The 17,364-nt window shown below is 52.1% G+C and overlaps 1 protein-coding gene across 3 annotated transcripts in view; it reads right to left on the bottom strand.

The window, feature by feature from the left end:
- The window catches only part of LOC113982568 (dynamin binding protein), a 33,698-nt gene extending 16,454 nt beyond the window's left edge, over window positions 1-17,244 (bottom strand). The window contains exons 1-6 of one of the 3 annotated variants that reach the window (XM_027710939.2): window positions 11,740-16,984; window positions 10,505-10,728; window positions 10,220-10,384; window positions 8,595-8,773; window positions 6,248-6,370; window positions 3,754-5,694 (exon numbers count right to left, since the gene is read on the bottom strand). In XM_027710939.2, the coding sequence (XP_027566740.1) occupies window positions 3,754-5,694; window positions 6,248-6,370; window positions 8,595-8,739 (2,209 nt within the window). In that variant the 5' untranslated portion in view covers window positions 8,740-8,773; window positions 10,220-10,384; window positions 10,505-10,728; window positions 11,740-16,984. Of the gene's footprint in view, window positions 1-3,753; window positions 5,695-6,247; window positions 6,371-8,594; window positions 8,774-10,219; window positions 10,385-10,504; window positions 10,729-11,739; window positions 16,985-17,227 lie in introns of those variants that run through there. The other 2 variants (XM_039379193.1, XM_027710941.2) reach the window with 2 other exon arrangements.
- Window positions 17,245-17,364: the final 120 nt, after the last annotated feature.

The raw sequence follows: 17,364 nt of genomic DNA, 5'->3' as shown, positions 1-17,364 counted from the left end.
TTTGGGCTGCCTGTGCCGTTCAATGTCTTCTTGGTCTACCTGGTCTCCGATACCTACACACTGCCTTTCCTGATCTCTATATGCCCCAGAGCCTCCATCCTCTCTATACCACCTTTCCCCTTCCCTATATACTTGATTGCCTCTGTCCTCTCTATACTGCCGCCTTCTCTCCCTATACTCCCCAGAGTCCCTCTCTTGCCTATACCCCCTTTCCTTCTTCCTATAATGTCTTTCATCCTCACTGTAGTCCTGATACCACCTTCCCCTCTCCCCATGGCCTTCAGGGCCTCTATCGCCTCCATACTGCCTTCCCCCCTCCCTGTACTGCCCAGGTACTCTGTCCTCTCTGCTCCGCCCTTCTCTTATCTCAGAACTGCAGTTTCTGTATTGAATGTCCTCCTTCTCATACGCCCTGTAGTTTCTACCCTCTGTATCCTGGCTTTTGCCTTCCCAAGCACCATCTGCTCTCCTGCAGCCCATGTACTGCACATCTCCCTTCCAAAAACCTCCACAGTCTACATTCATGCTCCGTTGGTCCACAGAGAAGCCCTCTCCTCTCCTGTAACTGTCCCAGCCACCGTCTGCTCCCTGGCTGCCTGGGTACTGCCTCCTTGTCGCCCTGGGTCTGTCATTGCAGCCAGCCTCCCTGCGCAGCGCAGCCACCCCAGCTACGTCCTCTCTCCGTATGGCACAAGAGTCCTCATATTCCCAGCTGAGGAGTCGCCGTTCCTGTCTTGGATCTTCCATGCAGCGTTTCGACCCAGGATAAGAGCACATAGTCCTGCGGGGTATGGAGCAGGGGCTAACTCCCCTCACTGTCTGCTCCCTGAGCCCAAGCCCGGGCTGACGCTGTTTCTCCGCTCTGCTCCAGTGCTCCTGTCCCAAGTGAAATGCAGGTGCTGCTTCCTGAAACCAGTCAGCAAGGGTAGGAGGAGGCGCAGGCCCAATCACTGCCAGCCCTGGCCTCCTCCACCTGCTGCCCAAAGTAATCAGTAACCAGCCCCGAGGAGGGAAGCTGAGGCTGGGCAGGCTCTCGCTGCCCAAACCGGCTCCGCGGCTTTGCCAAAGCCTCTCCTCAGGCAGCTCAGAGGCAAGGAAGAGGAGGGCACTGGAGCAGGCAGAGGCCCTGCCCCAGACCAATGTCCTCAGGGAAGGGAAACAGACCGTGTGTGAGACTGAAGGAAGCCACAAACCAGAGATGGGATACCAGGTCTCCTTCCACTGCCTTCACATTCCTAATGGTGTGGAGGCTAAACAACGCGGTCTAGAAGAGGCTGGGCTCTGCTCCACACCTCACAGGGGCAAACTGAGGCCTTCAGGCTGCCCCTGGCTCAAACCTGATGCTGAACCCATCCTTTTCCCAGTCCTCACCCACAGTCACTGGAAGATCAGGAGAGGAGCTGCTCCCTGCAAGACAGAGCCCCCCCAGTAGTGCCTACACAGTGCCGTGCAGCCACAGCTGCCCGGTTCCCTGCTCCAGGGTGAACAGCTGCTCTACCTGCTGACAGGAACAGCCTTGAAGGGATTACCTGGCTTATGGAGTTCAGTGCCAACACAAAATATAAATTTTCAGGAGGCTACAGAAACACGCAGTCTAGTAACACCTCTCACTGCAGGGCACAGCATATTCCCAGTTTTCCATGCCAAATGCAGAGCTCCTATAAGAAACCAACAATGCCCTACATGCCCTAGACAGAAAGCATAGGAGTCCATGGATGTCATCCGTGTCTCAGGTTTTTTCAACACTTGTTAGGAATGCACAGCCCATGCTCTGTGCTGGTAGAAGACAACAATAAAACCTATGGACTCTCCTACTCCAACTGCAGGAGGGCAAGCGCTAATCCCGCCCAAGCCAGGCGAACCCCCAGTGTGCACAAAGACACACCAAAGAAGCAATGTGACAATTTTAAACATGTGTTGTAGAAAACCACATACTTTCTATATGTGGTTTGGTTCTATATCCCAAAGGATAGGCTGGATTCCCCCAAGACTACATCAGCCCTGCTTTGGTTGCTGGTCAAAGCTTAGTGAAAGCTTTTCTCCCACCAGTGTGCCTCCATGTTCCCCTAACAACGGCAAGGCAGAGGTCACGCCTCAGGCATGGCACAAACTCATTTTGCTGAGCTGATGCAAACCCCTGTTACTGATCTGGCCTGCTGCACTAGAGCTGGGCTAGGAAGCCTGAGACATGCTCTCTGGCTACACTCAGATGTGGCAGGAAGGATGTGACAAAGCTTAGGTAGAAAACATCTTTATCACAGGACCAGAGAGGTTACTTACAAATCCTCAGGTCTCTTTGAACTGGTGAAAAATCCTCTAGGACTACTGAGGGGATACTAACTTGAGCATGTCTCAGGATAGTGCATTAGTTCTTGCTTAAAACTTCCAGTTTTAGGAACCAACAGGGCACAGGTTTTACAGGATCTGTCCTCTGCCAGGAAGCACTAGGACGGTAAGAGAAGTTTCCCAGGAAGATCCATCCCATTAGAAAAATTCCCTTGAGATTCAGCCTAGAGTTTTCTCTTCCTATCTTCAAGTTATTTCGTCTTGTCTCATATCCTCTAAGCCTCCTTCCAAGCGTCCCTCTTGCACACCGCTAATGTGGAGGCCGTTTGTCATCCTATTTTCCTGGTGCACCTGAATCTGCCTTCATGCCCATGTGCTCTGCATCAGACACGATCGTGCAACAAAGTGCCTGGGCTTCCCAGCACTGATAAAGCAGTGGGCGGATGGAGGCAATGAAGTCAGAGTGAGTAATCCCCAGGCAGGAGCTGGCATTTCACTCCACCTCCTGAATGCAGTGCCCACATTTCCTGCACATCGTGGGTTTCAGTAACAGAACTGTGGTGTCAGAGCTCCTGGGAGAAGCTGGGGAAGGGACTGTGGGATAAAACGTATGTGGTCTCATCTTTATACTTTGTCTACTGTAATACCAAGTGTAACATAATTAACAGCACTGATCTTTACATGGCATCTTTGGGTTTCAGAGGCCAAACGTGCTGATATAATCATCGCAAATTTCTCTTCCCTGACTAATTTTTTGGGGCTTCATGGACAAAAGTTATCTTTCCAGCTAAAGATTTGCCACAATTTAAAGCTCTTTGTTGCTGTTACCAACAGCACAGTGTCATTTTCCTATCTAGGACTGCATGGATGGCAGAAGCACAGGGTCAGGCTTTACTTTTTGCCCACTAATCCATCACACTCCCAGGCCAGGTTCAGTCCCCTTCTGTGCATCCACTCTGATCTGAGTGACAAGGCCCCACAGGTCTGTACCACCACCAGAACAGAAACCACAGAAAACTCAGTGCCCTGACAGGCTGATGGCAGTCACACCACAGACATCAACTCAAATCTCCAACTGCAGGACCACTAGCAAAGCCACTCTGAAGCTGCTGCTCACTCCCCTACAGCTAAGAGGGGATGAGGCAGGGAGGTTGAAACTGCAGCAGCTCTGCTTTTGCTTAATAGCAAGGATATACTGGGAACGGATCAGATGAAGGCTCTGGACGGATGGTGGGGCCAGAAGAGGAGATGGGAGAGTTGAAAGGAAAAGTGGGTGGGGAAGACCAGGGCAAAGGGATGTTCAGAGAAAGACACTGATTCTCCAAAGCAAAATCATGATGATTTGACTGCTTACAAAATTACCAGGAATTAAAGAAGGGTATAAAAGACTGGTTTCAATAGTGTCTCTAAACAGCAGGGCCAGTTGTCCCCCTGAAGAACCCCCATCCCATGCTGCTGTAGACTCACCTCTCAGCTCCTGCAGCTCCATGCTGAGGCTCTCAATGTTGGAGTCACAGAATTCAAGGTTTTCCATGGTCTCTGCTCTCACCAGCTCATCCTGCTGCTCCTCCAGCATCAGGCTTAGCTCAGCACGGGTCTTGCCATAAGCTTCCAAGTCTCGCTCTACCTCTCCAATCCTAGTCAGCAGAATGGAGCAGGGGGAAGCTGATCCTGCCTGAGTCAAGTCCTCACGTCCTTCCTCCACCCGCTGCTCTGGGGTGCTGGGCTGAAGCTGTGCAGGGGCCACATTTTTCTGCTGGTTGCCTGATGGAGGCCGGGGTGCAGGCCGGGAGGGCTTGACCGAGAAGGACAGAGACCTGCCTTTGGATGTTTGGCCACCCAGCGTGTGCACAGGGGTTGTCGCAAGGCTGGGCCGAGGAGGGGGTGGCCTCAGGGCCCTCCTCCTCTCTGTCTGCCTGGAGTGGGGGACAGACACAGGAGACCCACGGACAATGTCCTTCTCAGAGCTGTAGTCCAAGATAGAGAAATGACGGGAGACTTTGTTCTGCTCAGCACTGGTACTTGACAGACTCTTCTCAAACTGTGCCAGCTGCTCCGTCAGTTTGGAGTCAAGGTCTGTGCAGCTGTCCCCCTGCACTGCAAGTGGGCAGCACTCCCCCCAGCTCCCAGCCCATGTGTCCAGGCCCACCTGGGCAGCTCCTGAGCTGGAGGAACAGGGCTTGGACTTCTCCTGTTGACTGTCCATCCAATTGTCTAGATCCTGGGTGCTGCTCTGGATCTCCTGGGGCTGGGATGCTGCCCAGCTGTTAGAAGATGAAATTGCCTGGCTCCTGTAAGGATCTTGGGGGACGTGGGAGGCCTGCAAGGGCACAGTGGGACTGTCTCCATCGTGCTCGGGCAGAGCGTGACATTCTGGTTTTCCTGGGGAGGCTGAAATGGTCCCCCCGGGCTCCAACTCACCTGCTTGGCCAGGCCTGTTGCCCTGTGGAGGAGGCAGCTGAGCAGAGAGGGGAAGGCCATTGACGGTCTTCATGCAGGCAGAGGGGAGGGAGTCCACTGGGCCTTTGGGATGTAGCCCTTGGTGTCCTGTGCTGGGAAAGGCCTGATGCTGTCTCAAGTCAGTTGCAAGAGGACCCTCTGACCTCCCCACCTTGTGAGACAAAATGGTGGCAGGCTCAGGGTGTGCAGCCAAGTCCTCTTCCTTTTCCCTGCCATCTTTCCCTAGCAAAGGAAGAGCTTCAGAGCCGGTGTTTTCTGGGTCTTGATGGATGGACAATCCACAGCTGTCTCCACCTTGCAGATCCCCAGCACACACCTTTACCCTGCAAGCCTCAGAGGCTTCCAGCCTCACAAATCTGTGTGGAAAGATGCCACGTTTTCCTCTCAGCTCCCCCTCCAGCCAGCCATCCTCCAGAACGCCAACAATCCGAATCCTGTCACCCACATCAAAATCCAGTTCCTTGGACTCCATGGCTTGGAACTCATAGAGGGCAACACCGTAAGTGTTCCCTGGCTCCTCGTCCTCCTTGGGAGGCATCTCCACTGTCCCATTGGTGTCACAAGTCCCAGTGGGCTCTGGATCCACTGAGGTTCCTGGTGCTCGCAGAGGAGTAAGCAGTTCCACAAAACCCTCTGGAAAAATGCCTCTGCAGCCTCTGAGCTCACCTTCAAACCAGCCAGGCTCTGGGACACCAACAATGTTGATTACATCCCCTTCCCTGAAGTCCAGTTCCTCCTCTAGCTGAGCAGACAGGTCCATCAGGGCCCGGGCTTGGCCCAGTGAGTAGGCAGGCACCTCCAGGAGAGTGCTCTGGGACAGCTGACGTCTCCGAACTGAAAGGCACAGCTCCCGCACACATGATGAGGGGAAAAAGCCCTTGGAACCCCAGCTGCTCCGGCCCTGGAGCCAGCTGGAGGCCAGGGACCCCCCCAGGATCACCAGGTCTCCTGCAGAGAATGACAAACACCAGTTCAAAACTGCTCTCGTTATTGCTTCCTACCTCTTATTCTTGCCTTCCTGTGACCCTCCTGGCTGTGGGTGAGGTCTGGCGCTCTGCGAGAGCACAGCGCATGCTGGGGATGCACATGAGAACAGGATGGGGTAAGGCATGAAGTATCAGCAGCCTCTTGCACACACATGTAAGATACAGAGTTTTGGCTGCAAAGACACGAAGGTGCGTTAAAGCTTTGATTTCTCCCCCAAATGCAAGTCTAAGATTTGGGTATTGGAGGTCAGTTAAAAGGCAGCTGTAAATTTACTATGATAGGCGACTCCAACTTCTGGAGTTTCACGAGTAACGACAGATCATGAGAAACTGGTATCAGAGTGGCAGAGGCCCAGAAGTTCGTGGGGGATTTGACAAGACCCATGTCATGAGGTACTAGGAAGTTCACCTCTCTCTTCTGTCACTCTAGGCAGGATGCTGTGACTAGGTTCATCTGTCTGGAAGGACAGATGAGGCTTACGAGCTGCAAATCAAAAGAAGGGAATGGAGATTACCTCTCTGCAATGATAAGCTCCCTGGCTCTTGAGATGTGAAGTCATTGGTACAAACAAGCAGTTTTTCTCCCTGCTTCAAAGGAGGAATATCCACAGGTTCAACAAAGCTGCTAGGAAACTGCCCTAAAAGGAGAAGCAGTTGTCAGCAATGAGTCTTTCCTGTAGCCCACCACTACCTCCACCCTCCTTCCAGATTTTGGGATCTATTTATCTCCTGCTAAAGGAAAATACTCATTTATCCTGGGTGCCTCAATAGCATGGTGGAAGAGAAATGAGTTTGGGAGTCAGGAATTCCTGAGGTTTTAAATGCTTATGAACTGACAGAGAACAAAAAGCTTTCTGCCCTCAGATCACTCCAGGCAACCAACACACTGTGTTCATCACCGGGACTGTGCCATCAGCATGGAGCTTCTGGGAACAGACATACTAGGTTTTCTCTGCTTTTACTGCTTCCTTCCCAACTCAGATCCAGATGAGAACGAAGAGATCCATAGTGCTGGATGCTGTTTTCTGACTGGGCATATCCACCTGGTGCTCCTGCCTCTATAAGGCTTGGCCCCTGTGCAGCCTCGGCACAGAAGTCAAGCCACCACACTGAGGATGGCCAAATCACAGGCTCTGTCACAGCTTCAGCACTGCTGAGACTCCAGGGACTTTCCCCACATTGTCACTCTGTGCACCTGTTTCACCATGGCTCCCATTGCTGGATGCCCAGCTATTCTGAACAGGCCCCAGCCAGGCAGGGCAGAGCACACTTGTTGGCCATCACAGGATACCACTCAGCTACTAATTTCAGTCCTGGAGAACAGGACATGGCAGAGCCCACAGCAAAGGCCACTAAATTCACTCATTCCTATATAATGTGATGGAGTATGGGCTAGTAGCACTTCCAGCATTCCTTCTTACCGATCCAGTATTTTCTAATAAAACCTGGAAACACCATATCTTAGACATCCAGAGCTCAGCACTGGCTTTAGGCAGTTTGACATCCACCAGCCTCAGCTGCTTCCTTCACAGTTTTAACCAGTTCTACCTCTTTTTCCATGTCTTAGTTTCCTGCTCTATGGAAACAACATAATGCTGTTAGAAAGGAAGTCATGGAGTTACAGTAATTATTCCACACTAATTATTCCAGAGTAATGAATATTAAGCACCTTCACAGCTTCTATTCAAAAGTGCTTTTCCAATCCCCTACAATTTCATCTTAGAAAGCTGGGTAGAAAACTACAACAGCTGTTCCAAGAGAAAGCAGGAATGCAAGTGGGTTTTGAATTAAAGGTCATTAAAAACCATTCTGTTTGACTTCAGCACTCTTTTTTATCTTTGAGCTACGAAACACATCTGTTTACTATTCCTTAATAGCTTCATCTGCTTGAGGACAACCTCACCACTGGAAGACAAAACTGTGGTAAGAACTGCAGATGTAATTTTTGCCCAGTGACTTTGGCAGCAACAGCAGGATCAGGCACATTCGTTCAATGTCATTTATCAGCGACATGTAGCACAGGAGAGAAGTCCTCTCCAACTTTGCTCCTGTCCATTTTTGTTTTAGACAGTTTGTCAGGAGAGCTCAGACTGCTGCTACAATAGCAGCTCCATCTCTACAGGCAGAGATGAAACTCCAGTCCCATCCTCCTGCTGAAGACAGAGGCAGGCTTATGATTTGAAGTGGCCTGGTTTTCCTCTCCCTGAGAGCTCACACATCCTCTTAACATCAGTATTAAGATGATAAAATGCTGCCTAAACAGACTCTGTTTCACGATGAGAATTTTGCTGCTTCAGAAGTTTCTCACACCCCTCCAAAAGTTTGAGACTTGCACACTACTTCAGGCACACACATACTGATGGCAGTTTGTGCAGGAAAATGCTTTGAAGCGGAAAGGAGGAAGTGGGGCTGAGTCAGAGGACTTGGGGGGACACATGGACTCTATTGCTGCATCTCCAACTGACTTGACCTGACAAGGTCACTTGGATACGGATCCATTTCCAGTCTCAGTGCATCTGTTTCCCGTCACTCCTTCCACTGCCACGGCAGGTCAGCACACAAAGTAGCCAGGAAATGGGCTGTCTCACCAGAGAGAATGGAACAACCAGTATTGTGAAGCTCTCGTCTTCTCAAGAACTGACCCTTCACTAATCTCTCTCAAAAAACAATAAACAAGCTGTCTGAATAGTTGAGGCAAAGCTGGCAGGCAACCTGCACCCTCAGTCCCAATCAAAGTCCCATGAAAGATTTAGTAAATCAAATCAGGTTCTGCACAGTGCTGGCCAAGGGAAGGGGTGCTCATGGAGTGGATGTTTAGCTGACACATGTATGGATCCAGGTGCAGACACTTCCAGCTCTTACCTGTGACACCTTCCTTCTTGCCAAGGAGCCAGAACTCGTCCACCACAGCCAACACCTCGATGACATCTCCCACGAAGAGGGGCAGCTCTTCAGAGACACTGGGACAGAAATCAAAGACTGCCCGTACCACGGAGCCAGCCTCCATTGCACAGGGTCTGAAGGTGGATCAGTGCCTAAGGCTGAGACAGTGAGAAGTTTTTTAGCAGCCAGAAACACCTGAAATTATCACATATATGCTCAGAAAGTAAAACCCTCGCCATATGCTGCAGGATCCAAGGGTCTCCAGCAATGCAGCCCCTGTGGTCTAAGCTGCCTTGCCCAGCCCCTTTGGCTATCTCTGTAGTGCCACGTATTTGTGCTGCAAGGGGGGGGAGAAGCAGCAAGAAATTTGGAAGTGAATTCCCATCAGGAAGGAAGCAAGAGGAGGGGAGGAAACTCAGCATTTCCCTGACATACAGCGCAGGGCTCTGAGCCCGCCAGGGGCGGGTGAGCAGACAGCACCATCCACTTGCATGTCCCACCACACATGCTCTGGCAGGATGGGCACAGGAATCCTCCTCCCCATGCCATCAGTCAGGGCCACAGGAACCACATGCTGAAGCAGTGTCACACTTCTGGCCCAGCAAGAGAAGAGGCACAAAGTCCACTGAGGCCACTCATGCCACTATCCTCTTCCCCACTGGTGAACTCTTCCCATCCCCACCTGGGCTGACCCTGCCTGAGCATCCTCAGACCTGACTGGAAATATCCCTTCTGCCTTCTAGGTACCAGGCTCAGTCATCCCCTGGGAGGCATCACCATGGTTCTTGGCAGAAGCCAAGCTGAGATGAGGGTACAGACCCTGTCCAAGGCTCTGGAAGCCAAGGCTGAAACTCCCTTGGCAGGAGACCTGAGGGCAGGCAAAGACCTCCTCAGTCAAGGGCTATGTCCTGAATTCCCTCTTCCTCCAGAAGTGGCTGCTGAACCAGGCTCCTGTATCATTTCTGATTTTCAGCCTCACCATCAAGGCAATACATTGCACCAGGGCAGCAGCAGTCCTGCAGCTTAAGCTGCTCGTTCACCTCCTCCTTGGAGGATTCCTTGGATTCCTTGGAATGGGATTCCTTGGAATGGGATTCCTTGGAATGGGAACTGAGAAATTCATCCATCCAAAGCAACCAGGAACTTTAAGATTATTCTTCAACATCAACACCTCAGGCTAGTGAGTGTTTGCCTTCACTTCCTGTCCCACTGCAATTACAGGCACAGGATGGCGCAGCAAACACCTCTCCGAGGTGCTTCCAGAGCCCTGCCCTCTGTGACACTGGGATGTCAGCATCTTCCCCATCAGTTCCCTTGGCACAGGCTGCTTTCCTCCCACATCACAAGCAGAGTCCCTGCTCTGTCCATTTGGACCCAAATTCCCTACAATGAGACCCAATGTCCTCCCTTCTCAAAGCGCCTCTAAGCGCACAGTGAACGATCACACTCTAAGCACTGCGCAGCCGGTGATACCCGTCCCTTGGGCAGCACCGCTTATCAAATAACCCCGCCCACCTAACAGCACAAAGAGCACAGTGACAACGCAACAAAACACACAGGGTCCCCAGGGACCCCGTTTCTCCATAGAGCCACACACAGCCCACCTGAGCCCTGGAGAGTCAGGAAGAGGGGAAGCTAACACAGAGAAGAGAAAACATCTCTGCTGATGAGGTGCAGCCAACTTCCAGTGAGAGTGCCAGTGGGGGATCCAGCCAGGGAAAGGCTTTCTGCTGACGGGACCACTCTGTTTATCCAGTCCGACTCACCTCCTGGGAACAAAGCGGGTTTGTACTCAGCAGGAACAGCTTCCTCAGCATGTCTCTCCCCACCCCCATGCCATGCCCCTGCTGCAGCCAGCATGCTGTGCCCTGGCCCCTGGCCACCCTCACCTCTGCCATCCCATCCGTTGCTCCTATTACTCTCCACTGCCTTCCCCACAAGCACGTGGGCTCCTTGGGACACAGGCTGTCCCTTTGTCACCAGCTTTGTGCTGGCTGTACAAACAAAGAGCCCAATATCCAGCAGCCGACAGCACTCTGCCACCAAAAAGAGATGAATGGACTGGAGTGAATCAGGAGCACAAAGAGCTGCAGTTCAGGATAGCAGAAACCTACTGAGGCAGAAGGAGTAACAGTATTAAAAACATGACCATGTGGAGCAGGGAAAAAGATGGAAGAGCCATCAATTAGCTTGGAAATACTAAGGACAAGTAAGGATCCTTGGGCTGTTTGAGGTGGGGTGGCTGGGACATGCTGCTGCATGCTGGAAACAGGAGAGCAGCAGCAACAGGCGCAGCTGTAGCAGGCCCTTGCAGGCACCTGGGGCTGCTCTCCACCTCCCAGACAGGCTGCCGACTGAGCTCAGGGTCCTAGGAATCCTTGCCATACTCTGAATATTCAAACTACACAGCAGCACCGGACAAAGAGGGCACTACAGGCATAACTGCTGCCTCGGGGTAGTTTCTCCAGGAGCACATGATGGTACAGTAAGATTTCTTGCATTTCTTCTGTCAAAGGTGTAACATAAGAATGGGCTGAGGCATGCAAGGATTACGGTATGTGTGCTGCAGACTTTGCTGCAGCCGCTGCGGCTGAGGATATGGCCCTCCCACTGATCCTGCCCATGAGAACAGGAGTGTCACTTCCTTAACACACCTGCAGCTCTGGGGACTCATCATTAAAATGTGCAAGATTTTCCAACGAGACAGAAGATTGAGAGTGACAGGCAGGACTGCAATTGCTCCACCATGTATATATTAATTACGGTTATAATAAAACACTAACGTATTCATGTCAAAAGCATTCCCTGAGAGGCAGCTTGTAAGAAAGTGTGAAGTAACTTCTAAAACTGCCAAAAAAGAATCCCACCAGGACCCTCAGCAGTACCAAGAAGAGCAGGATCACTCCCTGACTCCATCCAAGTCTAGACAGTATGCCCCTGTATTCACAAGCAGTGAATCAGTCTTGTGGGGTTTGCTTGCTCCATGACAAGAATTGAACACAAAATATTATGTTTTCTGGGACCTTGGCCTCGTCTTACTCCATGCAGTGCTGTCTGCCAAATTTTCTACAAACCCCCACCTAGAGAAGGAAGCCTCCCAACATATTCCAGACTGGAAACTTACTGAGTCCAACTCTTCAGGCTAAATAGCGGGCCCGAGCTTCTCCCAGATCCACCCTAGATGTGGTGAAAACAAACATTCAGCAACAGCTCACGAAGAGGCTCCAGAAGGAAGAGCAGATTGCAGGGAGAGCAGGGCTCCGTCTGTGATCCCCCGTGAGTCACGGTTCCTGACAGCTGGCCAAGCACCATCCCCTCTCACCTTAAGGATGGGTGATCCCTGCCTGCCAGAGGGAAGGAGGGAGGGCTCCGCCACAACTGAGCAAGCTCAGGGATTTCACGCTGGAGGAGGTCAGGACTTCGAGTCGCAGGACTCCTGCCCCCACCCAGCAGCAGACCCGCATCCAAAGAGAGCCTCACTGTGAAAGTATGAAGTTGTGGCGCAGCAGCAAACTCACCCTGCTGAGAACACACGGGCTCTGTCTTGCTGCCTGATCCTGCACAAACCAGGTAACGTGTTCCTGGCACTCGACTGCAGCCTGCCTGGTGCTAAGCTCTGGGCCTGACACAAAAGCATTGTGCAGCAAGGCAGAGAGCAGATTCCCAGAGCATTAATCACCCCCACCAGCCTGCCTGCCTGCATGCTCAGCACACAGTAACATTACCTCCATGGAAGACTGCCTATCCCATTTTGCCATTATCTCTGGAGCGTGTCTGGTCCAGCATGGGCTGATGAAAGGAGGGGCTAGAACGAAATGACGGCTATTAACTCTGTTACAATACTGTTTTGAGACCTTAGGCACAGATTGGATCAAGTCACCACAGCCAAGAAAAGCCATTTGCACACAGACTGACAGCTTCTTGTGTCCCTCCTCTCTTTTGCAGCTGAGATTGTGCAGGGTAAGAAATCTCAAACAACAGACTCACCAGCATCACAAATAATGGTCAGGCACTTGTCAAAGTACCAGATCACTTAGATGCTGAAGCAAGGATTTCAACCACTTAAGAGATAAGGCAGCAATGTGAAGAGAGCATTTTAGGCTGATTACAAAAAGTACTAACAGCCCCAGAAAAAGGAGAGACCCAAAGGGTTTGAAGACAGCTAATCCACTGGTATTCCCAAAGGGCTGCTCAGATCATGAGATAAAAAACAGTAACGGATGGATGCCACAAATTAGAAGCAAGGCAACCAAACTTAGCAGGTGCTATTACCACTTGTTTCCCCTCTCAGTAAAACAGTTCAGTTTCTCACTGAAGAAGCAGCACTGACTATGGTCAGTATGACAGCACCATAACTGAAAAACTAACGTTTCACCAACAGACCAAAATGTGCCGTGAGGGCTTCCACAGGCACACTGGATTTGCACAAGAGGGACAAGTGGATTCTTCTGCAGATGTCTCAATCTCTTTAAAAATCTTACATCCTGCATGAGCAGTAGACCAGGAATGGGTCAGACTCACAGAAATGTACAAAAAACAAGCTTGTCACAGAATTATTAGAGAAATTAATATTAAAAATATTAAACAAATACTGCCAGTGATATTTTTTAAAAATGAAAACCCCCCTGCATCTTTTCATGCCTCTTTCCACTCATTATAGCTCAATGTCTGTTCACTGGAAACACAATCCACTCCCAGAGACAGAGACGCCCCTGAGCCCTGTTCAGTGCACCCTCAGGCTGCTGGATCTGGCTTTGGCAAGAGATATGCTGCAGCTCTCACTGCACTCTTCAGGATCAATACACAGCACACAGTGGGAGGGAAACAGGAGTTACACTTGGCTTCACACACCATTGTGTCAAGAACAGAAGCTTACTAACTACATGCTGAGGCATTTCTACCTTTTTCCTCTGTTCCTCCTCATGTTCTCCAAATCTGGACAGCCCTCCTTCCCTTCTCCATACCCCACTGCATCTGCACAGCCTGCACAGTCCTACTTCTAGGGTAGGACATTACCTGCACACCAGCATGCCCTGACAGCTCTTGCTGGCCTTCAGAGCTGTCGCCACATACAGTGACTCTCCCTGCTCAGAGCAGAACATGTTGCTCTGTAAAGCTCCCCGAGGTCTTGCATATTCCTGGGAGGAATAAACAATATCCTGTTGAGCCAAGCTGCCTGGGCCCCAGCTGGAGATGTTGCCAATGCAGGGACTGCAGCTCTGGCAAACTGCAGAGCTGACCCTATGAATCCCAACAACAGACGACACAACAAGCAGGACAAAACCCCAACTAATGGTGTTGGGGAGAGGAGCCTTCTCCCACCAGGGAAATGCTGATTGCTGCAGCTTCTTGTTAGGACATGCTGCTTGTCTCAGCAGATCCCAAAGAGTCCCCCTGCTGAGCTTCACACAGTGGGAAACAAGAGATCTCTTCTGCACTCCACCTCCTAACCCCATATGGCTCCCAGGAGGAAGAGGAATCTCCTCACTTCAAAAACAAATAGCCTCTTTTGCTTTGTCTGTTACCTGATATACCAAACATCATTGAAATGAATTCATTTGGGTTCACCAAGCATTACAGAACCAGGACTACCAAGGGCAAAGGCTGCTTAAGCAAGCTCTGGCCTCCCACCACACATGTGGTGGTTTGGGGTATTTGCCATGGGAGCTCTGCCACGTACCACACAAGTCACTGAAACCGCTGCTTCTCTCCAGCTGGGCTCTGGCTGTCACAGTGTTCTCACTGGCTCCATTTCAGGACGTGGCTGAAGGCAGGCTGGTGGTGTTTGTGGGGGATAAGTGTGGTGTGGGGAAGAAGAAAGAGGGGCTTGTGCTGGACCAGAAGGCAAGCAAATGAAAGTCATCTGGAAACTAGAACACAGCATCAATTTTTAATGCAAAGCAGAGCACCTTGCCACAACATGTGAGCAAGACGACTGTGATGGATATTTAATCTGTGGCACTGGGGACCTAAGCACGCAAAGACCAGAACACCAGCTTAGGTGACAAGGGTTTCCCCAAATTCTGTACGGAGTGGCTGCACACACCTTACAGACCCTGTTACTGAGTCCTGTCTTCTCTCACCCCAAGGTACACGGTTGTCTCTCTTGCCATTTTTTGTAGACAGACTAAAACAATACAACTTAGAAAAAGGAACAGAAAAAACCTCAAGAGCAGCACCACTTCTGCTGTGCAGTACCCATGGCTGGGCTCCTGGGGGTAAGTAGTATACAATTACAAAATTAGTCATTACACTTTGAGCACATCTAAAACAAGTTGAACTGGGGTACAAGGACATTCCTTAACACTGCAGCACTTGACTTTGCACCCTGAACAATATTCTTCAAGATAACTTTTGGACAGAAGCCCATTATGATGCATTGATTGCTGGGCAAGGAGTCCAGAAATCTGGAAATTATTCGAGTTTAACTTGGAAGCTGTGCTCTTAACCCTCCATCCCTCCTGTTCTGCACTGCCTGTTATCTCCGAAGAACCTAAAGCCCCAGAAGGGACTCTCCTGATACCTGGACCTCTTCCTTTCAGAATTCCTAGGTGCTCCTGCAAAGGAAGCAATTTTATTTCCTAACAGAAAGGTTCTAAAAATAAGACAAAGTAAAAGCTGTGTCACTCAGGAGTGGGGTCGAGCAACCCTTAGAATGCGATTAGAAATATACTTTTGCTGGAGGATGAAGGGAAATTACCAGTTAAGGTAGCGAAGTGCTAAGGTAAGCACAACTCAGGCTGTCCCACGCGAGCTCATATCACCACTGTCACAAAGTCTGCCTGAACAGTCATCCACTGCAGGGACACCTCACCTGCACTCCGAACCCTGAGATGCCACGCAGCCACACCTCCCATGACAGCTAGCAGAGGTGGTGCCCTGCAAAGCTTTGAGCATCACTTTTTTCCTCTGCCCTACTGCTCAGTTCCTCCCATCCTATTGCCATTTTAATAGTTCTTAAAAACTCTTGTACGCTTGTACTAGTTTTTAATGTCACTGCTAATTCTAAGCAAGCAGCTGGAGAGAGAACCGAAACCTTTGGCCTTGGCAGAGCAGAGGATTTCACGAACAGAACAGCAGCGGCCAGCTCAGAGACGTGGGCATTACCGGCGCTACGGAGGGCCTCTCGCACAAGCAGGACGCATTTAGACACTGCCCAGCACGACTCACAGCCAGAGTGAGTCAAGATGAGGGGGCTGATGGTGACGTCTTGCAGCACGGCACAGAGGCTGTATTTGGCAAAGCATCTGCAAAACTGCAAATTCTGTATCTATGAACTCTTTCAAACAGAGGAAGATAGAATCACGATGGAAGCAAAGGAAAGGATGGCAGAGGCAATGGCAAAGACAGCCTTTTCAGAAGAAACTGAAGGTTATGGAATCATGACAAACCTCAAAACAGATGTTAATGCTTATGACACAACTAAAGGCTTCCTAGGTACTACGGCAAGGAGAACGAGAGGTGAAAAGACAGAGGTGGGGGGAGTTCTTCAAACACCAGGAACAGCAGCAGAGGTGTTTGAACCCAGAGGCCAAATCGCATCAAGGACAAGATCAGCTGAGGCACCAATTAGGGTCAGCAAAAGCAGCAGCAGCTGCCTCTCAGACTGTGCTGAGGGTGACCCAAGCCTCCATCCCCTAGCAAGGCCACTGGAGGAGGCACCTCCAGTTCATCTCTGTTAAAGTACAAGGCAACTGTCAGGTTGAGAGCTACGCAAGAGGGACTTGCATTTGCTGGAATGAAAACAAACAGGGAACTCTCTAAAGTTTCTCTTCTCAGGCTGGCTCAAACAGAGCGGATGGCCTTAGAAGAGGATGTGGGAAAGGCACAGGCTGCAGCCTGGAGTTTCCGCTATCTGTGTACCACTTGTACCACCTGTGCCACCCTTCACCGGTGCTACCACTCCAGGCTCCCTGCACTAGACCACTCTGGGACACCCACATTGTTTCTAAAGGGCAAGCTGCTCCCCTACAACCAGCTACCTGCCTGAGGGGTGGCCACCCAGGTTACCACTGCCTGCACAGACACGGCTTAAGAGACCACAATCCCAAGGGATGCAATATGCCCACAATCCCAAGGGATGCAATATGCGGGGCAGAAGGGCGGTTCCCGCTGTGCCGCACAGCTGCTCCGTGCTGCCGAGGTGCCCAAAGTGCTCCCTGGGCAGCATGGGCGCTGCGGGATGGAGCCGGCGGGGCACGGCGAGCACACAGCTGGGCACCCAGGGCTGGAGAGCCACACGGTGCCCAGCCCAGCTGCCGGGCGAGGAGAGCGCACCCACCCGAGCTCGCAGCACCCCCCGAACCAGCGGCACCTCAGCCAGGGGCACCCGCCCCCCGGGCCGGCCAGCGCGGCCGGGGCAGCCCCGCGCACGCAGCAGCCCCCCGGGGCGGGCAGGGCCGCGGGCTCGGGCGGCCGAGCGGGTGCCGGTGCGGCGGGGGAGGCGGGGGCCGGGCCGCGCCGAGGCCCGGCGGAGACACAGGCCGGGCGGCCGCGGGGGCGCGCAGGGCGGGGGGAGCCGGGCGGGAGGCCGGCGGGGCAGCGGCCGGGCCGAGCGGCGGCAGCGGGCAGGGAGCGCCCGGCCACCCCCGGCCGCTCCAGCGGGTCCCTACCTTCTCCCGGCCCGCTCCGGGTGCCGCGGCCGCTCCGGCCCTGCGGGTCCCGCTCCCGCCTCCGCCCCCCCGCGGCCGCCCAGCCCCGCCCGGGCCCCGGCCGGCCCGGCCCCCAGCGCCCGCCCCGCCGCCCGGCC

The sequence above is a fragment of the Pipra filicauda genome, unplaced genomic scaffold, assembly GCF_003945595.2.
Source record: "Pipra filicauda isolate LSUMZ 115617 unplaced genomic scaffold, ASM394559v2 scaffold15_size4787011_pilon, whole genome shotgun sequence".
Lineage (NCBI taxonomy): Eukaryota > Metazoa > Chordata > Aves > Passeriformes > Pipridae > Pipra > Pipra filicauda.
Note: the sequence above shows the minus strand (reverse complement) of the source record. Positions and strands in the feature narration are given on the sequence as shown.